This window comes from Anguilla rostrata, chromosome 4 (genome assembly GCF_018555375.3).
Source record: "Anguilla rostrata isolate EN2019 chromosome 4, ASM1855537v3, whole genome shotgun sequence".
NCBI lineage: Eukaryota > Metazoa > Chordata > Actinopteri > Anguilliformes > Anguillidae > Anguilla > Anguilla rostrata.
The window spans coordinates 30,504,779-30,527,902 of record NC_057936.1 but is presented as its reverse complement, the minus strand read 5'-3'; the positions used below and the strand labels follow the sequence as shown (position 1 = coordinate 30,527,902).

General features: G+C 36.4%; 1 protein-coding gene across 7 annotated transcripts in view; it reads right to left on the bottom strand.

Annotated features, from left to right (window-relative positions):
* The window catches only part of plppr5b (phospholipid phosphatase related 5b), a 67,367-nt gene that overhangs the window by 37,701 nt on the left and 6,542 nt on the right, over positions 1-23,124 (bottom strand). For 5 of the 7 annotated variants that reach the window (XM_064332204.1, XM_064332205.1, XM_064332208.1 and 2 more), the window contains exons 2-3: positions 20,414-20,495; positions 4,360-4,548 (exon numbers count right to left, since the gene is read on the bottom strand). In XM_064332204.1, the coding sequence (XP_064188274.1) occupies positions 4,360-4,548; positions 20,414-20,476 (252 nt within the window). In that variant the 5' untranslated portion in view covers positions 20,477-20,495. Of the gene's footprint in view, positions 1-4,359; positions 5,732-20,413; positions 20,496-23,124 lie in introns of those variants that run through there. The other 2 variants (XM_064332206.1, XM_064332210.1) reach the window with 2 other exon arrangements.

Below are 23,124 nucleotides of genomic sequence, written 5' to 3'. Positions count from 1 at the left end.
CTATTTGTCAAGGTTTTAAATGATCTACTATTGCCGTCAGACTGCGATTCTTTATCTATTCTAGAGCTTCTTGACATAAGTGCAGTTTTTGACAGTTGATCATGAGAGTCTATTGAACTCCAGGGCCCTGTTTCACGTATGGCATTGAACAATCCAGGATAAATTGATGCATAGCTTATCAAATTATCTCATTAATTAAATTTGGTCATGGATTACAATTCCATTAGTTATTCTAGGATTGAATCTTGAATCTTAGATAACTGTGCACACCACTATGAAGGTATTATTGTCTGAAAAATAAATAGCATGAACCTTCCACAAATAAAAGAAGATTCACAAATGTTTGTAAAAATTTACAAATAACATAACTGGTTCACAAACAAATTCAACTGATCCACAAATAAATGCAGCTGATCCACAAATAAATGTAGTTGGTTCACAAAGAAAATAATTTATTCACAAATATATTTTTGCACTTGCAAACATCTTTCCTGGAAAATGACTTGATGTGCATTGATGTATCGTCTTGCACATGTGGAATCGCTTGCATTTATTTGTGGATTTTTGTGTAAATTAGCAATATAACTGGTAAACTATAAATTGTAACTAGCAAACTGCTGACTGTTGGATGAAACCGAGGATGATACTCATATGCTCTACTTCTTTAAGTACAGCCATGTTCACAATCTGTGTTTTTTTTTTCATCAGCTCCTTTAGACTGATTTAAGTGAGCACATATGTGCTGTGATTGGCCGGAGTAATGTGGGCGTTAAGGAAATTATGTCTTAAAATCTAATCTTATCTGGACAAGACTCAGTGAAAAAAAATTGTGCTGTAAATATTGTCTCAAAAATCCACAAAATAATGCTATCGATTCCACAGGTGCCAGTGGTTTTTGTGACTTCCAAGATTAGTCATTTCTGGAATTTCCTTTGATCATGGCATGGTGTGCTTGTCAAAACTTTGTGGTGGCTACTTCACTCTGATGGTAAGGTTCAATATGAGTAAGGTTTAGATTCAACAGGGCTGGCTGCAATCAGGCCTGGTTATGTAAAATCAGCTGAATCAATTTATTAATAATATCGGGTTCACTGTTGACTGATTAACTAAGGGGGCAATTACATTTTCACATGGGTGATATGGGTGTTTGATAACTTTTGCATTAAGTAAATGAAAAAAATAATTAAAAAAAAATATTTTTTGTGTTTACTCAGGTTCCTTTTATCTAATATAAAATTCTGTGTAAAGATCTGAAACCATTCAGTGTGACAGGTGTTTTAAAATTTTAAGCCACTAAGAGGTAAACAACACACACATATATCAGGAATGCTTAAAGCAAGCAAATCGTGCAGAACCACTGTCCACAATTCAGCAGAGTAAATCCAGTGGATTTTTTTAGTGTACAACTGGCTGAAATGGACATGGTCTGACTCCGAACTGGTGAATGTCTCAGAGGCAGTGATTACCTATCCATGTGCCTTTGTGATCGTACAGTAATGATCAGACATAGCGGAACATCTTAAGAATAGTTCAAGAGCAATTATCCTGCAGCTAAATCAGCAACTACAACAACGGCACTGAACTAGCTCACAGATATAAGGGAAGCTAGTATGTCTAGTATTTTCAGATCATTCTGCATCACATTCCATTCTTTATAACACTGCCATTAGCACCTCGCAAACCAGGAGCCACACCGCAGCAAGCACCTCGAAAAAGCAGTTCATGGAATCAGTGTCTCGCATCATCAAAGGGCAACGTGCATATAGGCGACTGTGTATCTCCAGGCAGGATCGCATTGTTGATTTCATTGTGAAATAAATTGCATGTGCCAGTCAACAGTGATTTACAAACATTCATGAGTTCAGTATAGTTGGTTGAAGCACTGCAATAACATCACAGTATTTCTAAACATGATTGTGAATGCACCTAATATTGTTGCTGTTGCTTTCTCCATAATGGAAGTGGGCTGTGTATTAGATATTCCTCTGAAAGAACCATTAAAAAACATCAAGTATTGCCAAATCAGATAGATAATCTAGGCTACAAGTCCCAACTGTTAATTCTATTTTTGGGAGTTTGGGACATGCACATAGACTAGATATGAGGATAATGCATACTATAGGCCTCTCCAAAAAAATAAAGCAAGGCAACTAGCTAGGTACTGGTCTGCTTCAGCCATCATGGATAGCCTCTGGAGAATGTGTTATTTTTTATATACCTGAATAACTGCTTTGAGGTGCTTGTGTACTGTTTTACAATCTGTGTGATAACTATGACATTGCTGATCATGTAACAGCACTCTAAAATAAAAAATGTATATTTGTGTGAGTGAGAGTTTTGACTAGAAATACCAATAGTTTGTGTATTTTTGTACTGTGTTGAAATTCAGTGTACATTGCTGCTCCCCGATGATTATTGTGTTATCAGCATAATGGACAGAGTTTGACACCTCTTTTAAAATTATACACTTAAGAGAGGTGTCAAACTCTACAGAAGTGCATACCTCTGGATACTTAATTTTATTTCATCAATTAAACTCTCCTGCAAAACAGGTGTACTGTAACTTGCATCTCAGTGAGCAGTATATTTTAAATGGTGCTCATCGTAATCAAAACTCCAAAATGACTGGTGTTAAAACAACTCTAGCAGAGTTACACAAAAAGGGGCAATACATACTCTATTACAGTTAAAGATACTCAATCAGAGTTCATTTTACAGAAAGATTTTACAGTGAATATTTGGTTTTCTCAGGGTTACATTGTACATTCCATCTTTTTGTAAACCTGTACTCAGCGCTAAAATGCACAACCATTTTGAACACTCATACTGAATACATTGCTGAAAATGTAAAGCAAAGGTATACATGTGGTTGTTGACTAGTAGGTGGTTTAATCTTTCCTTTTACTGTTTTTAAATAGGTAACATTTCATGATACACACGTTTCTTGGCACATGTCTCTAAAATCTAATGCTTAATGCAAACTTGTATGAAGATATAGCACACTAGTGGTGTACGACTTCAAACTGCATATGTTTGTATGCATATTGCTCAACTTACACTAATGAGCTGAAGTCAGTTCAATGGCATGAGCTAAGGATTACTGCATTCTTTCCAAAAAAATCTGTGTAAATTCTGTAACTACAGAAGCAGAACTTCCATATGCAATGTCTGACAGATCTTGGTATGTAGGCTGTAATATGTGTGAGTCTTATACATACAGAGAGGTGGTATTGTTATTTACAATGTATAGGTTTCATAATGGTGACACCACCTATTTTAGAATAATTTGCTAGTAAGTTACCATATGTTTAATACTGTATATCTAGGAAAGAAAAGCCACACAGCCTGAAATGTTATAATGTGCTGTGAATTGTGATGAATCTTAGCATGAAAGATGAGAAGAGAGACGTCACTGATTCAGGTGTAATCACAAACAATCAAACATGTTTTAAAAGTTATTATTTGATTTTACCTGATCAAAGAAATGTCAGTTTTTGCTGTCTTTAAAATAAAACAAAATATTATAATGAAGCTAGATAGAACAAATACTAGCAGGCATTACAGCATATGCTGAATATACATGTTAGCTGTGTATAGAACTTCCTAATACCAGAAAGGAGAGCACAGAAATGAACAAAATTGACATTTCCTGAAGTTGACTTTAATAGGCATCACATTAAACAGTTAATTAAAAAATGGCAATCAAAATAAATGAATTGAAAGTAGTTGATTGGTCTCAAGTATAACGGGGGAAAATATTTCATATGGTACACAAAGCCAAATTTAAAAAACAAATGACATGAAAGACCATATCCAACAACATCCAACTAAGAAAAAAGCCTAGGTCGTGTAAATTGGTACTTCATGTCTTCATATGCTACATAAACCGGTAGCGAGATAATAATAATAAATATTAAAAAATGTATTATAATAATAATAATAATAATAATAATCAGAAAAACTTTATTTGTATGACATCTGTCATATATTTGCATCCAAAAGTGCTTAAAAGAAAATTAATATAAAAACAGGATATAAGAGGTCCTGTTTGAATAAACATTATATCATGGCCGTTTACACTTAGAAATATAGCAACTTGCGGGTAGATAACATATTGCAGTCCATCTACCATATGATAAAAAGTGGGTACTGCATCTGTATTTTTGTTATGCTGCAAACAGTCGAGTACATGTTCGTCGTCTGTGTAATAACGTGTTGGAGCGCACTCATTAAACACATTTTTAACTCATGCATTGACTTACTTGTCTGACTCCGACTAAATAGACCACATAGAATATTAAGATGCATCTCTCTGCACTGTTCATACAGTGGATTGTATACGGCGAGAGGATAACTCACCACAAGTGTGGGGACTCCGGCGACCACCGCATAAAGGAGGGCTGGAGGAATAGCGCTCGACTCCTCAGGTCCAAGGTAGGGCTTCGTATAGGAATTGTCATAGCAGAAAAATCCTTGTACGTGCACGTTGAAAGTGTCGGTGTACTCGAAGTAATAAGCCAGCATGACAGTCCCAGCCATTATCACCAGCTGAAAATAAAGCATGATCGTCAACGGTAAAAGAAATAACATTTATCAATCCACGTTCATCAGAAAAGCACTGCTGTCTTCCTTCCTCTTCGTCCTCCTAGCACAACCTGGTCATAGTTCCCTTTTGCTCCGTGATCTTCCTGAATGCTCGTTTAGATACATTGAATAATATTCAAAATAGTGCCTTTGGCATGGCACAGCCCTGTGGCCGTGATATTGTAAGCAATATGACTGAAATGAACGTGCAGTAGGCAACTAGAGAAAGCTCGCACGCCTCTACACATATGAGAGGGATTTGTACAAGCACTGCACGCTCCAAGCAATGAGTGACACAGCGTTAAGCCTCATTCGTGGAACATCTGTGATCAGCAAATGACTCTCAGCAACTTGTCTATGCTATAGGCTTGTCCTCCAACAGCAGCACTGTCGTTCATTGGATCCGGTTGATCTTTTAAGATTATCGTAATTTGCGGACAACTGCCCCCGCAATTTTAGGGTTACGTCTCTTGTTTTCCCTTATCAAATATAGTAGGCTATATAAAAACCAACATACTGTACATAACATAATTTCAGCACAGCAGACTGCGTTCTCCAATATGCGTTATGACTTACAAAGGTAGCATATATCATACAGTAAATCTACAGGAATTCAATATATAAAATGTCTTTAAGAACAAATACTTATTTGGGAGGAAAATAGCCTGTTAAAACTGAAAATAACATTCTGAAGACTTTGCCATAGGCTAACAATTTTGACAACTCTTAACTCGTCAGAAATGTCCTGTCACACAGCAATGGGATTTCTGGGTGTCTGATTTCAATTTATGCCACACAGCCAGAATTCCTGATTTACCCAACCGTGTCACACGACGTGATTATCCATAGTGAACATGTGCATTTTTCAGAACCCCTTTCAGATCCATTTTCACAAGATTCATTTAAGAAATTTTCAGCACATAGAGTATGCAAATGAGAAATGTAATGTCAGAATTGAATGTTATAAGTTATTCTGAAAGGTAAAGAGTAGTATGAAGAAAATACAAAGCCACGCGGCGAAATACCGTCACTCCTGCTCAGAAATGACTGCCTGTGGGTACCAGTGAACTGACACAATGTCAATAATAGCAGTCTAATAACATCTGTTTTTAATGAATTTTTAGAAATGTTTTGGCATATTGCCTTTATCAGAGAAACGGTCTGCAGTCAGAGACTATTTCCAGAAAAATAATGAACTTGACAGAAAGCCTAAAATTGATTATATATTTTAAATAGAAATAGACTGAATTAAAGACTCACTGTTAATGTTATAAAGATAACAAGACATATGTATCTCTATCTGGTCAAGTTTTATGAATTGAATTTTAAATGTTAGGGTATGAAAAAACATGCAGGAAATTAGAAACAATGAATTGCATTATCTTATGCCCATAGGCTTAATTTCTGGTTGAAAATGTCTTTTAAAGAATAGTGACCATTTTAGGAGCATCCCAAGTCAATACGCCCAGTGATACATGAGAATATACTGTACATGAGTTTTAATTTTAAAACAAGGCATATTCCATTGCAGTAGCATTAATAACAACAGTAGTGGCATTGAACTCTGCACCCACCATTACTGCAATCTGTCAACTTAAGTCAGTTCACCTAGACAGTTATAAAGCTACCAACAGGAAAATAGCTCTCACTGTATTCCGTAGCTGCTATCTGTGATGACAAGAAAACATTTCAGTATTCAACAGTAGCTAATCACATCCACTGTTTAAATTGATTACCTTTCAGTGCTTTTATTAATTATAATTCTTAAAAGTTGCAGCATCAGAAAACTTGCACTGCAATGCAGCCATGAATCATATGAATAGGCCAATGCGGAGCAAGAAATGTATCCGCTGAAGGACAGAGGCAGCACATTTCAGGTTAAGCAGTGCCTAAGGAAATTATTTGAATTTTGGAATATAAAATACATAACTTTCAGTCTTGAGGACCCAGATTCATTACAATGACCAAAATTTAAATGTGAATATTTCACTCAAACTACTGACTTCCCTGCTTCAAATTATGAATAGCAGTTATTATTTGCAGAGAAAGAGCTAGATTTGTGCAGCGCTCGGGGGGAATTGTGGGGTGCAGGGGGTTGATTATTCAAATATTCATCTTTTGTATCCATAGAATATTCCAATGTATAATTATTGCATAGGCGCATACCAAATAGTGACTTACATGGACCATTTCCGTATGATAAATAGTCGTTTTGTTCAGTAAATCATGTTTAATGTTCAGTAAATCATTGCTAATATAATTTCCACATTATGTGCCCCAAAATTCTACAAATAAGTTGGCTGAATATGTATACAAAATTGTTTATCAAATTTGTTAGGTATTGTTAGAATTAAAGCGATTTCATGTGCTTTTATAATGTCCCATGTTCTGTTCCAAATTGAAATGCATCACGTTGATCTAATCACATTGCATTGTTAGAAACAATTAATGGAGAAACACTTCAACTCAGCATAAATCACCTAACTCCCACAAAATGAAAGTAACGTAATTGTTTGGTTGGTATATTTAAATAAGTGATCATTTTTCAAAAGCATTTTATTGCTCAATAACCACTGATGGGCAGCTGTTACAATTTCCTGAATATAGCTGTTTTGTAGCGGGTAGGAATGATGTTAATACGACATTTGTTCTGAGGTTGAACAAGGTCCAGTGAGACATACTTTTCACCATATAGTAAGTAGGTTAAGGCTTGGCTGGGGCTGCAGCGTGGTTGCTGATGTCTGAATCTGTATTACAGTTCTGGAGCACATATTTCAGTTAAAAGCTCTGCTGGGTACCCACAGAGGGAAACTGGATCAGAGGAAATTCCTTGAGCCACACAGTCATGCCACAGGCTCAGTCATGTGGAAGGATGGACAAACACATCCAGTAACTGGAATTTCAGGCCTCAACTGCTAATTTTCATAGGAGCCTTCTGTGATCCATGGCCCATCTGTCACTGTACTAGTGTCAAATTTGGGGGGAGGGGGATTTGTATTTTTTTATTTTATAATTCAGCAAATACAGAAACATGTCTTTGACCTTATTAGACCAGAACTCTGGCCAATGCTAAGATCATAACAACTGAAGTGACGGCTAATAGTGGGATTAATAGTGTTTGCTTTCTTGGCAGCAGTGGACCTGGCCTTGCAACAAAAGTTGTTTGTTTAGTTCCCAAGTGAGGCACTGCTGTTGTGCTCTTAAGCAAGGGGCTTAACCTGAACTGTTTCAGTAAAAAAAAATATCCAGCTGTATAAATAGATTGTATGTGAAAATATAATCTGTGTAAGAGTGTCTGTTAAATGCCTCAATGTTTTTGGCATGACCTAAATACATTTTTTATTTTAAATTTATTGGTTGCATCAGAGTATGAAATGCAAAAATGAATTTTTATTTTATTTTATGGTGACCTCTTTGTACAGCAATTATATAATTCCCTTAAGATGGCCCTTGTGCTAGGGCTGAAGTTTTGTCACATTCACACTTTTCAGTCACTTACTGTTGGCATGTAACCCTGGGTTTAACTTTCATCTTCAACACCTTAGAGATAATAGAGCCTCAATACATAACTAAAGTAACAATTTGTGTGATTAAGTAATGATGCATTTACAGAATCAGTTCAAATGAATTTGGCTCTACATTTTACAGTTCTATTAATTGATATTCATAATGGCACATTTTATTGCTGTTTTATTCCAACTTTGGTGGAAAACATTTATCAACAGATATTTATTCATTTACAGCTATCAAATGTATTATCTTATGCTTATGCTAGTGGATACCCCCAAAATATAGCTAATAACCACAGCCTAAACCTGTACTGACAGAAATGTTACACAGCGTTGAACATGAAGCAATGAAATTGTGGTTTCCAGAGATCAATGAATGAAATAGTTTATCCTCATGAAAATTAAATAGTTTTAACTGCTTAACACCTAATGCTATTTCAGCTTTCATCATGACAGGAAAATTGGTAATAAACTGGTTTTTAATTGAATGGAAATAGGTGTGGCTAAGTACAGATAGTGATGTTATCAAAATAAAAGCATTTTTTTTCCGCGATGACGAAAGATGAGCTTTGATTGTTTCTTGAAAAGAAGAGACAGATGAAGGGGCATTAAACAAAAATCCTTCTGCCACTTTCAAATTCCCTTTGGGCCAGCGAGGTTGGCCTTAACAAAAAAACAAGCATAGAACAGAGAAAATGATCCAGTGTCATTACATAACCTCCCCCATTGTTCTTGTACTATATTGCAAAGTGCAGAAATAGCAAAATGTAAAAAAACAACAAATAAAACACATGACATTTTTATTGATAGGACGCACTTCGGCATTTAAAAATGTTTTTTTTTTAATCTCGTAATTGAGAATCTTATGTCATGCCTTGCTACAACCAAGAATTAGTAGAGTACTACATAAATCATGAACAAACTGTGCAGCGTATGAGAATACAGTTTGCTGGCTCATGGTATTAACTAAAATCTAAAGCAGCCTAACCTGCTTTGCATCTACAGCATCTTCCAATCCATAAACTATGTGTATGGGGCCAAGTTCATTACAGTAGGAACTGCTTAATTTCTGTATCTGCATATCATTAAGTTAATTCATAAAATGTTAACAGGTATAAAGAGGAAGTCAGCCATGGTATTTCCACTATTTCGGTAATTAATGTGCATGTATTTTTTGTGCAGTTCAACTGAAATATACATTACATGGCCAAAAGTATATGGACACCTGACATCTCATCCAAAATTATGGGCATTAATATGGAGTTTGTCCACCCTTTGCTGCTATGATAACCCCCAATCTTCTGGGAAGGCTATATAATAGATGTTGGAGCATTGCTGCAGGGATTTATTGCCATTCAGCCAGAGCGTTAGTGAGGTCGGGCACTGACTGGATGATTAGGATGATCCCAAAAGTGTTGGATGAAGTTGAGGTCAGGGCTCTGCGCAAGTCAGTCAAGTTCTTCCAGACCATTCTTGACAAAACCATTTCTAAATGGACCTTGCTGTGTGCCTGGGGGCATTGTCGTGCTGAAACAGGAAAGAGCCTTCCCCAGACTGCTGGGGAAGCACAGAATTGTCAAGAATGTAATTGTAGGCTGTAGCATTAAGATTTGCCTTCACTGGAACTAAGGTGCCTAGCCCAAACAGCCCCAGACCAAGGGATGTCCAGAAACTTTTGGTCATATATTTAGTTCATGTACTGCTCTAGCTTTGTAATTTTCAATCATATTGTTTAAAATGTTTATTTTCCGTGCAAACTATTATGACATTGCATACTTAATTTAATTCAGCTTAATTAATTTGTTTTCAAAAGCAAAGATGCTACCAGCAGATTTTTTTTTTTTAACACCACAGATAGTGTTTTGAAACACCAGTCCATTAAATTGTTTATGGTGCCTGAGCTGATATCTCAGTTCAGCTGAAGTGCCTGGCCTGAACGTCTTTACTTAATATCTGTTTTAATATTTAGATTTTGATCCATTTTTGATAGACAAAATAAAATGTGTCTTGCAATTACCAATTTGTGTTGTTTTGTTGAAATGTCTTGCAGTGTCTTATAAACATAAGTCCTGTACTAAGCACATAAAAAATGCTTACTGTACATTTTGCATAGCAACCTTCTTGCAAGCCCATAGCTACACACTGACCTAGATCACACTATAACAGAGTAAGGCTACACATATAAAAACAGATCACGGACAAAGATAGCCTCATCTCAGTTCTAAGCATGGTGTTTTTGAAAAAACCTTACAACAAAATATTCACCGAAGGCTAGAAGAAAGTAAATAAAAATGAAGTCACAAAGAACGGAAAAATGCAAAATAACAAAAGAATATATTATGCAGAACCCCTTATAGGGACTGTACAACTAAAGTAATTGATTTAATCACAGCATCTACATTGATGCTTGCTATTAAAAGGCAAAGCAACAACTAGAAACTTCAAAGTGCTGTGCTTCAAGCAGCGCAGGCTTATTTGTGTACCATGTTTCATCAGAAATGAATCTACTGGCTTCATCATTCCCCAGAAAATCTGAAGGGATCCGGTTAGCTTTTTTGAATGAAAATATTTTTGGCAATGATAGAATTTCCTCACAGCAAGATTGACAGGAAGGAGGCAGGAATGTCCTTGTTGTGATGTGGAATCAGGCAGCCTACATATTTTATATAGATAAAATACTATCCCTGTGGAGGTCAGAACAGCTGAGACACTGACCCACTTCAAGCGACGACTGAAGACTCACCTCTTCAGGCTGCACCTCTCCCCATCCCACCCTACCTCCCTGCAAATGACTGTAAGCTTAGGGCTGTAACTAGGTAGCTGTTTTGTAGGTGACTTTAATGCACCTGTCTTAACTACTGCTTGTATTTTTGCATAGACTCTCGTTTTGCATGTTCTCGTTTGTGTTAGTGTTAAACAGTTTAACCTTCAGGGTCCAAGTTGAACTATGCGGTTGTTCCCTGCACTTGGACCGGTACTTCTCTCTAGGGTTTTCGTCATACTTGTTCCTGGTTATGGTTACACACTTTGTTGTACGTCGCTCTGGATAAGAGCCAAATGCCTGTAATGTAATGTAATGTACTAGGTTAGCAACGTCTCTAGCCTGGCACAGGTTAGCTGATATTTGACACACCTGAACTGCTCCAATCTGTCATTTTCGACCACCAAAATACATGAAGGACATATCAATATTCCATCTTTGACAGTTTCAGGGCATGTACATTACAGTACGTTAAATAACATGTTGATGCAATCACATGTAACAAAATGTACAGCATGGCATGAATAATACAGAAGACGGGTCTAATTTAGAAATAAATAAATCATAAAAAACGCAAGGCTTAGGAAAGGATTAAATGTGTTTTTGCGGGGAACATGCATGTTTAACTAAACCTTGAAATATCCTTCAGGCCAATAATACACGCTTTCAGTCAATTAATTATATAATAAAAAGATCATGCTTAAACTAAAGCAGGAGTCATGTAACATGAAAAATAAGGCCAAATGCCTCTGTATAACAAGGTTATCTCCTTCCATGCAGGTCTGCTTCCTGGTGACTGATGAAAAGATAATTACAAACTAGATCAAGCTCATCAAGGCCCTCCCCGGGGGTCATTACAGTTTTAATTAATAAAACATGCAAATATGCTGAATAGCCGTAAGCATATTCCTCGTATGTTTATTTAAGCACTGTGTCCCATTATTTACTCAAGCTTTCTTTTGGGTGAACATAGATGTGGTTTGCATGTACAATGCTGGGGAGCATTGCTTTAAACAGTGCTACAACTATGACGCATACAAGGATTAAGCAATATAAGTAGAATTTCTGAAACAATAGGCTACTTCGAGGAATATAATGAGTCTTCAAGATTAACATTATAGGCCCTGAAATATCAGAGTATCAGAGTAAAATATGTATCAGTCAGCCCATAATCTAAACTGAATGTGTTTAAATGGAACATTTATTTCACATTATGTTTTTACTCATTAAGTTCAAACTCAGAATATACATGCAATGAGCTCCATAATGTTTGGGACAAATACATTTTTTATTGATTTGACTCTGTACTGCAAAATTTTAGAATTGTAATCAAACACAATTAGTCAGGTGTGTTCAATTGTTTCTTAGTGTAGGTATAAGAGAGCTTTCAGTATCTAGTTTTGATTCTAGCCATGAATGAAAAGTGAAAGTCACAGAAGCCATTGTGTGGCTCAGAAATAAGAAAAAACAGTCAGAGACATAGGCCAAGCCTTTGGCCAGCATTAGGCTAAATAAAATGTTTGGAACATCATTTAGAAGAAAGAGAGCACTGGTGAGCTCTGAAATCACAAAGCCAAGGAAGACCAGTACAGTTGATGAACAAAGAATTCTCACCATAATGACGAAAAACCCCAAAAAAGCTGTCCAACAGTTCTGAAACACTCTTCAGGAGGGAGGTGTCAGTGAGTACTGTGCACAGAAGACTTCACAAACAGAAATACAGAGGCTACACTGCAAGATGCAAACCACTAGTTTGCCGCAAAAACAGGATTACCAGGTTACAGTGTGCTAAGACGCACCTAAAAGTTATGGAAACACTTACAGAGTTCTGGAGAAAAGTTTGAGTGGATAAATGAGACCAGATTCAGTTTCATCAGAGTGATGGCAAAAGCAAAGTGTGGAGGCAGTGGGAACGGCCCAAAATCCAAAGCACCCCCCTCATCTGTGAAACATGTTTTTTTTTTTTTGTTTGTTTGTTTTGTTTTTTGGCCTGCCACAGATATTGGCTCATTTGTCTTCATTGATCATATAACTGCTGAGAGCAGCAACAGAATGAATTCTGAAGTGTACAGAAGCATTTTATCTGCTCTAGTTCCCCCAAAAGCCACATTACTTGCATTCACTGCAGAGATCTTCCTTACCTTGTCAGGTTCTTTGTGATTTCTGAGCTCACCAGTGCTCTCTGTCTTCATATAGATGTTCCAAGCAGTTGATTTTAGTTAGACTAAGGTTTGCTCTATGTCTCTGATTGTTTTTTTCTTATTCCTTTGCCTCATAATGGCTTCCTTGACTTTCATTGGCAAAACTCTGGTCCTCATGTTGATATATATATATATATATATATATATATAAAACATGGAGTTCTATTATTTTTCATTATGCAAGCTTTCCTTACAGTGAGATAATCCTCACATAGAAAGCTGTCCTTTGCATTCTGTGGTTTGCTTAGTGCTAGGTTTCTGGCTGAGATGTGTACTGCAACTGTTCTATGAATGGATTCAAATGAAAGCCTGTGTGCATTGTAGGAGCACATTTTGCACCCATTTCCTATATTGACAATAAGCTCCAGGTCCCCAATGAGTCCACTTCACTCTCAAAGAACTGAACTTTTTTACTTCCTGGATACAGAAGAGAGGAAAATACTTTAAGTTAAGAGGCTCCCGTCATTAAAATGTCGATAATTGCATCCATGAAATTCATGTGTGTTCTTAATTTACACTTGTTACATGTTGCCCCATCCCAGCACTTTTTGGTAATTTGTATTTGTCCTAATACTGTAGCTTATTCTTCTGCCTAGTTGGCTTTGCAGAGGTTAGGTCAGAATAGTGTTCACTGTGTGAACTGTGTTCTTGGCTAGAAATAGCTGTACATAATAAGTATTGTACCTTACTGAACCTGTGTTTAGCAGTTGTCTATGACCATGAAATGCACTTTTTGTACGTCGCTTTGGATAAAAGCGTCTGCCAAATAAATGTAATGTAATGTAATGTAATTTTAATGCACACAGTAAGAGAGACACTGTAGCTTTTCAAACAGCCCTTGATCTAAAAGTATGGTAAAGCACAGATACTGTTCTATCTTTTATTCTGAACACTCATACTTTTTTACAGATTCTTTTTGGGAACTTTCTGTAAGTCTTTTAATCATTGGAGTGCTGGTATAAAGACACTATTTAACCAACTTGTATTAAAACGGAAAAATATTACCTTAACATAATATGGACTTGAAATTAAGAACTAGAAAGGTATGTTTCTGTGATGATATGCATGACTTTGCATGTACCTCTTTGAAATGTTCTAGTTTTCTGCCACAGTGTCAGTCAGAAATGATTGCAGCAACTGCTAATTACAAATAACATTCTTTACCAGGGTGGAATAACTGACTAGCAAGAAGAATTTCTTTCCTGTAAAGATTTTATTAAATAAGCCGTTCTGAGAATGTAAATTAGCTGTCAAACAATAAAGATAAACATATTCACAGCTGGGATTTAAATAAAAAACAGGACATGTTCTGAGCTAATGGAATAATACAGCTATATACTGTATGGTTCATATCCCATACATATCTTCTTTTGAAATGTAACTTAAAATGACAAATAGAATTTGTGACTTTCAGTGACAGTACTTGAAAAACTGGATATGACATATTATTGTTTGACAGCTAGTTTTGGAAAGATTTCTATATTTCTTTGCTGACTCTCCAAGATAAATGGTCATGTAATAACTCAAATTATTTATATATCTTCATGATCAAACAGCATGTTAAATTATAATGATAGTGTTCACCAACATCAGTATATTGGTCTTTCATGCTCTTATGAATGACTATTTTTTAAATGTTTTCTTCATTTAATCTGATTTACATTCTGTTTTTAGTGTCTGAAAAGGGTCTACATTCCGACAGAGTTCACAGCTTATAACAGTAAAATTATTTTTATTGCATAGTGTCTATTGGTTGAGAAAAATGTGGGATCTTTAGATCTTTCAAGCCTAAACAATTATTTCTTGTACTGGATTCTGCAAAACTTCCCATGTTATAATCAATTGTTTATTTATTCTTTAATATTACTGTCTGAACAGTGTACTATGTTGTGATTTCCAGATATATTTTGTCCAAACAAACGTAAAGTGGAAGCCACAGTTTGACAGACATTGCTCTATAAATGCATATTAAGTGAGAAGTATATTTTAACAGAGGTTTAACAGCCATTCATACGTCAATTGTATCACACAAGGCTTTACTTATAGTTCATCTGAGTGAAACTATCTTGGGAAATTGGAATCACATCAAACCAGGCTTCAGGAATCACTTTTAGTTTGAAGTTTGTTTTGCTCTCTGTTTTGTTTTGCTTCACATTTTATAGTCTCATCTTGTTCATTAATTTTACACAAACATTTTTCAAAACAGACTTGATTCATATATGTTATGAGGGGGTGGTTCAGGCAAAAATATAAGGCTTTTTCCTTACATTACTGATTTAAGTGTAAGTGAAGTATACTATTTTATACTTTAGCTTACCTGAAGGATTGGTTGATATAACTGCACTTCAATTATACTGTAGTATACTATTTGCAAATCGGCTTTTCTTTTTAAATAAATATTTTTTATACTGAATTATTTTAAATGAAAGATAGTTGTGAGTGCAGAAGAAAACACATAGCAAGGTCCTCAGTCATCTCAACAGAGAAAAGAAGGCCCTCCCAAGGCACAACAGCAGTTAGCCTCAAGCTCCAATGCCACAACGGGAAAAGAATTTTAAAACGGCGTCATCTAGTGGAGCTGACAAGTCAGACGTTATGCTGCTCTGTGTTTTAGGAATAACAAGCACAATGAATTAGTCACAGAGCCTGAAATAAAACTGGAAACTGTATGTAGGATATGAATAAAAGCATTCCATTAAATGCTGGGAATTGTGAATGTGTAGTTTGAATTATGCATTAATTTTAATGGCAAAGCATTCCTTGGGGCCCCACCCAAATAATTTATTAACTGCCACACATATCCACCCACCAAAAAGTTAATCCCCTTGACTAAAAAAAGTTGTGCTGGACAAATAAGCTGAATAGAAGCAGACTGTTCATCAAACAAATAGCATATGAAGTTGAACACATCTTAGGTTTTTAAGATTAGTATTAACTTTAATTTGGAGGAATATAATTCAGTAGTGCCAAGCTAACACCACAAAGATTACTGTCAGTCTGTGCACACTAAGCATATCTGTGGATTACAAATATTTACGAGCTAATATCCTGCTTGCACACATTTTAAGCACATCTCATTCCAAGAGGCCTGTCACCCAAATTTGTGAATACCAGTCACCAGGGAGCGATGACCATGCATTATATTATACTGTAAGATATTGTGGCTAAAACTAGCCTAGTTATGGATGTGGCGCATAAAAATGTTTCACATTTTTATCAGCTTATTTACTGTCTACACATATAAGACAGCAATACAATAATTCAGTGTATCAAATTATTCAGACAGTGAATAAATGAAGTCATTTAAATCAAAACAAGAATTGTAGCTCTTAATTGTTTACTTATTGAAGAACAGCAAAATAATGAGTCTTACATAGGCAAACATAAGTTAATGAAGGTTCGAAATGTGTTATTTTCACCTCGCAAAAATATATAAATCTGTATATGCAAACATACTGTACCTTTTCAGTTTTTTTGTTTTTTTTTGTATCTTTTCAAATTTCAAAATGTAGGGCTCTGTGACAGGTTTACAGCCTGAGTTCTGGAGTGGCGCAGAGCCTCAGGCCCTGCATTGTCTCAGCAATTCCCTGAGACACATTCGCACTTGTTGACTCTCAACCTCAACCTGCAAACCTGACCATTAAGTATCATTCCGAACGGGCTGATGTGATGCAGACGAATAGGATTCGCTCCAGCCCCACACCTCCTGGGCCACATGCAGCAGCGCATTGTGCACTTTGAAGTGCATTAGTAGCACAGTGGGCTCATGACTGAATGCTGTGGGACCAGCCTAGGCACCGCGGTGTCTTTGACAGAAGGAAAGAACATCTTGTGTGCTTTGAGGGAGCCCTGAAGTCCATGGCAGCCTCATTCTTCACACGGCCGAGGCTGAGAGTAACCTCGCCAATTTCTCCCAGTCACTTTCTCAGAGACCCAAAGCCTTGTTTTCTGTGCGGGATCCTGTGCAACCCTCCGCTGCCTATCTCATCCAAAAATAACTGCACAATCTCTCTGCAGCACCAAAGCCTATACTGACAGTTGGCTCTTCGACATGTCACTCAAATTGATAACAACATATAATTTCAGACACTTGCGTATTCTGTCATTCATTTCTGTTTGTCTGAATAGAAATGTAATGCAGAATTCTTCCTGTCATTATTTAAAAACAAGTAAAGGACTGAAACATAAGCTGTGCCCTCATATTCTGTGGCCTGATCAACATAGACTAACTTTGTCAGTTCTAGGGCATTTTTCTTTTGTGCAGGGCAGATCAAACTGGTGCGTTCTGTGTTTAGCAATCTCTTTTCCCCTCTGGAGACATGCTAAACTCACAACTCCAAGCCATTCAAAACAACAGTAGACACAAGCAGAGATGACACTCCTGTCACTGACACAGCACATCCATTCTGATGATGAAGTATATTCCACTCCACCCTGTGTTAAAATATGTTTTCAATTGCAAGTGCTTAATTTGTTAAGGCGCTCATAGTCTGGGCTACATCATTAGGAAACTACATGCTTGACATAACAGCAGGACACAAGAATGTTTCATATCCCAAGGGTTACAGTAGGTTTAATCCTCAAAAGGTTCCTTGGCTAACTCAACATTGCTACCAGTTGTAGTGCTGACCATGATCCAATATGTAACAAGGCATGACTGCTTTTACTGTATAAGTTTTAGTGTAGTACTTAAAGTACTATAAATAAAGGAATGGTGGCTATACCAGAAAGAGAGAGTGTGAAGCAATATTAATTGGACTAAACGTAATATAGGTAACAAACTTTCCGTGTGAGTACCATGTCATAGCAAGCACTGATTATCTGATGGCTGGATAATTTTCTTCAGAGAATCGTAAAAGTCGCTCTTTCAGAAGCCTAAAATGTAAACATGAATTTCTAACCAGCAATTCTCTCAAAGCAGTAAAACCGAATAAAAAACTCAATCAAAAGAAAAACGGATTTTAAAACTGACATGCATGGAGTTTTATGGAAAGACAGCAGTATATAGCATGTGTGGCGTTTAAGTAGCCAGCCATTTAGCTAATGCACAGTCACCACCAGTGTTGGTATTGAACTATTCTTCTGCATAACTCTCAAGTGCTCTACTTTTGCATCGATACCATATATACCTGTAAAATTCAGTTGGTTGTTTTGTTGTTTGGCAACCACTCTTTTAACTGTAAGCCAATATTCCAAGCTGTTTGCCGCATGTTAATAGTGCTTGTTAATCAATATGTGGTAAGCTTTAGAGTTCTCGCCTTGTGATTTAGTCAGGCTTGCTAAAAACGTATATGAAAATCTCATATCTGTTTAGAATAAGAAAATCAAGAACAAGAAGTAAAAGACATTCTGGTGCTGTTAATCATTTATACTCTCACTACCAGCCACTACAGTATAACAGCATTTCTGCTGTTCCAACTGGGAACCCAGTCATGTGAGATTAGACTACACTAGCTGATATCAGAAGATAAATGACCCATCAGACAATGCAAGGTGCTCTCCTTAAGAATATGCTGCTTCAGTATCCTTATTTGATGCAGAAACTTTGAATAAAACCAATCACTACATGTGACTTTGAGATTGGCAATCGAGCTATAACTTGCCGAACTACTGTCTGCCAAGCACATAGCCCAGGTTTGTTAGCATCCTGTTATGCTCATTCTGTACGTGTCAGCAGAGTTCAATCATGTGTTTTGAAGCAGAAGGCTTTTTTGGCTGGACCGCAACAGCGGGGCCAGCCCTATAAACGTGAATGTCTGTGACTGAGTGACTGAGTGAGTGATGAAGTTACACCACGCATGTCTGTGACTGAGTGACTGACTGATGAAGTTACACCATTGGTCGGCCGGTTCGGTTCAGCCATGTACTAGGTTGTGACCTGGTCTTTTTTCAATTCTCTTGGCTGCATCCTGTTTGCTGAGAGTCCTCAGTGAAAGAAAAAAACGTCACAGCCATTACGGTGTAGCTAATTAATTCCTCTCTTTTAGCAGAAGCAAATTATGACCCTCCTGCATTGTGTTTTTGTAATGGTGGAGTCATAATTACCAGTCTTTTTTCTGACATGGTTACTGGCATTATTCACTATGACAGCCCCAGGCATCCAGGATGATTTTGGCCTTTGAAACACTCTCTCAAGTGTGAAAAACAACACAACAAGCTCATATTCTGTGCATTCACTTCAGATTTGTGCTATTGAGGGTAGCTGTGATTACTTCCCAGTCCTGAACTACTAATGGTTAGACTGAAACAATATCATACAACATGAATATCTTGGCTGTGGTTTACCTTGATTCATTTACATTTTATAAATAAATAGTGTCCTTAATTCTGTTCATTGGGTTAAGAGGAGGTATATTTATCACTGAAATTCAGTAACTAATGACCTTCATAAAAAAAAATCCACACTCAACAATTTTTATTTGAAATTATGCAAAATATATTCAAACCTTTCAGCATATTGTCTACATCAGTGAAAATATACTATATCTATTTTATATCTTATATACTCCCCAGCATCACCACAGGTGTACAAGCAAACTGAGAGGAGCCACCAATATCATATCCTCATATCTGATCCTCTAATATCATAAAAGATGCCCCGATTGGTAATTCCTTTCAATTTTGAAGGAAAATATGCAGAGATTTTTTGGGATATTTATCACCATAATCTGACTATGTTCTCTGGCCCTTTGCCTTCCAGTCACTGTAAATTTCCAATATACTATTATTCCAACTATATTCCAATATGAGCTCCTTGTAGAACATGAGGAATTATTCTATGGGAGCCATTATCCAATGCATGAAATAATGGATTGAATTCCATTGAAAACCTGTGGGGAGAGCTCAAGAGGAGATTCTACAAGTAGAGACCAATGACTCTAAAGGATCTGGAGAGATTTTGTATGGAGGAATGGCCTCCGATCCCATCATATGTGTTCCTCTACATCCACCTCACCAATCATTATATGAGAAAAAAACTTATCTTGGCAAAGGGAGAGTGCACAAAGTATTAAATGCAGTGGGGGCAATAATTGTGACACATCTTTTCCAGAATAAAAATTATTCTGTGTTAAAGTTTTTTTCCCCCTCTGAGCAGTCTTATCACAATAAAACTGTAGAATTTTTTCACATTGCTAAGCACTGAAAGCATTTGATAAACAATAAAGTGGATGTTATCAAGCATTTTTTGCTCACGTTAATTGAGGGTGCAGATAATTCTGGAGGGCACTGTATTTTAAATAATGTATATGTACATTTATACAACATTCATGTAAAACAGCTTTCTCAAAGGGTATGACAGATATTCAGTTTAGCCTCTACAGTAGCCACTGTGGCACACTGTCCAAGCCAAATCTTACCTCAATGAGAACAAAACTGTAGATGATCCATCGACTTCTGTGCAGGTGCCTTTCTGAGGGCATTTTCCTTTATTGCTTATATCTGCACAGAGTGTAGAAGGAAAGGTATATTTAGAGATTTACCATACAAAAAATTTTCACATAAAATTACATGAAAAATGTCATTTTAGTTTTCGTTATTCATTTTGTTACTGTTAATATAAATTCTAAATGATCTATAATCAAACTATTTGCATCATTAGCATCAGCATTAAAATTTAAAAATGAATTTTGCCTGTGCAATGTAAAATGCTTCTATTCAAACTATTAGAAAAATAAACATTCACTTTGCTCTTTCTTTTCTCAATACAAATTAGAGTGTTACTTTCAAAAGTCTTAGGGTTTAAAAAAAAACGAGTGTGCATTTACTGAAAAACCATTTGCTACAATTAAAACACAATTCATTTCCTTCTGACCAGCAGGTGGGTGACAGTAACTATTAATATTTTCCTAAATGGGCACCCAAATTATGCACTCAAACAATGACTAAATAGCCATGTAGCACTGTACTGACAACCTTCCAGTGTTTGAACACAGCACCACATTTGTAAGTGTTTCTTTTTTTTACTATTGCTGATAATTATTCCTGAGAGATAAGGTGCATTGAACCATCTTACTGTAAAGGTAAGCAGACATAATGTTTAGAATACAGAAAAGGGAATCGGATGGGTGAATCTCTGCTTACATGTAACCACTAGGTGGACCCCGCAACCACTTTTGGGCATCTATTTTCCATTATCTGCAGAAAGAAAATTCAGGGGCCTGAAAAGTACTACTTTGACAAAATTTGTTCATTGCAATTACTTCCTATTAAATTTGTTTTGGGAAATTCCAAAGAAATCTCTCTTTCACTGAAGAAAACAGCATTCTATCCTGAACATGTATGTCTCCACTGCATTGCAATTCTATGGACCACCACTGGATGGCACTTGAGATGACAAAACTTAAGCCCAAGTGTCCATCCTCACTGAAAATAAGGCACGTTCACCTCAATCTAAAGTGTAGATTAAATCAATTACTACAGATACAACTGAATTAAGTTCAAGATGTTCCTATGAATGTAATGCTGCTTGCATTATTTCACTGACATGTTCATGTATAGGGAAGAAATATGACATCACTGTTTCCTAAGAGATAAGGAATTTAATGGATGACTTGTTTATTTCTGGGTCAAGGATAGAAGTTTAATTTCAGGGGAATCTTGGACAACCAGGACATAATTTATCTTTTATTTCTATGTTTGGAAAGTCATCATATGTTACTAAAGTCTGAGCAAAGAATATCAATATAAACCACTGTTAATCTTATTTAACAAAAATATAGTATTTAAGAGTAACACATTGCAGTTATGTAAGACAGTACATGAGGTACTGTACAGCCTATGAGCATTACACAAGTTAAATGAAATACACGTATAGTAACAGTGATCCCATGTAACGTACAACTAACTCAAAATAGCACACTAAGGTATTGTGAAATAATTTAAAGATGGAATCGAATGGTCTCAGTGAATGTACATTTCAAAACTGCAACAGGTATAATGAATAATGTAACTAAAAAATACACCTCAAGGGCAATTTTACTTTCTAGGATTGTCTAATGACAGGTTCCTTAAGACCCTAATTGAAGTTAAAATCACTCTATGGATAATTAAATGGTAATGTGCATGTAATTGTTTGGGCTTTTACATCAACTTAAATCATATTATCTAAAAGCACAGGAAAATTAGGGAGCCTGATCCACCACTGTATAGTACCAACAGTACCTGGGGGATGCACAACAGTCATTGTCCCTCACTCTGTTTCATGAGCTACACCTTAGGGGCAAGGATTGTGTCATTGACATGGGTGAGGATTATGTGCCCAGACTGAAAATCAGACCTGACTGGGCATTTAGCCAGAAAGCCTGGGTAATTCATACCCATTGCAGTAAGTGTCAGGGGAATTTAATGAAATTGGAAAGTCGGGACCTCTGCTTAGCGTGCCATCTGAAAGCTGACATCACTGCCCCATCATTGCACATCAAAGCACCACTTTCTAGTGCTGTACCTTGCTCAGGGGGCAGAAGCCACCACTGGCCTATCAGTACCACATCCAGCAGCAACCTTGTTACCATGGTCTACAACACAGCTATGCTGAGCTTCATAATATTCTCCTAATATAAATCATGCAACTCAGTCTCAAATACACAATGCCAAATACAATCATGTGGTATATATATATATATATATGTGTGTGTGTGAATTTGCTGTAAATGAAATGGACATTAGTGGTCAGAGCAGAAAGCTTTTAAGAGAAGAAAGCTTTTAATACAACCACCTGAAACAGATTGAAAATACAATAATATTGTTTTACAAACAGGACACAGGATCAGCTTTATCAGTTAAATTCCAGTTTGACTCTTATAATCCATCCACTTATAATAATGTTGATGATATTATATATGGTTGCATTTTGCATCTGAAAAAAATATATGCTATTTAAACAAAAACTTGCACTTATTATAAAATCTTTTACCAGTTACTTACAAAACATATCCAAAAACGTGAATGGTATGTCCCTGGGAGGGCAATGTAGCATAATGGCAAGGGAACTGGGGTTGCACATAAGGTTGAGGGTTAGATTCTCATGTGGGGCGCTGTATCAAATTCTGATCATGGCACTGTTGACAGT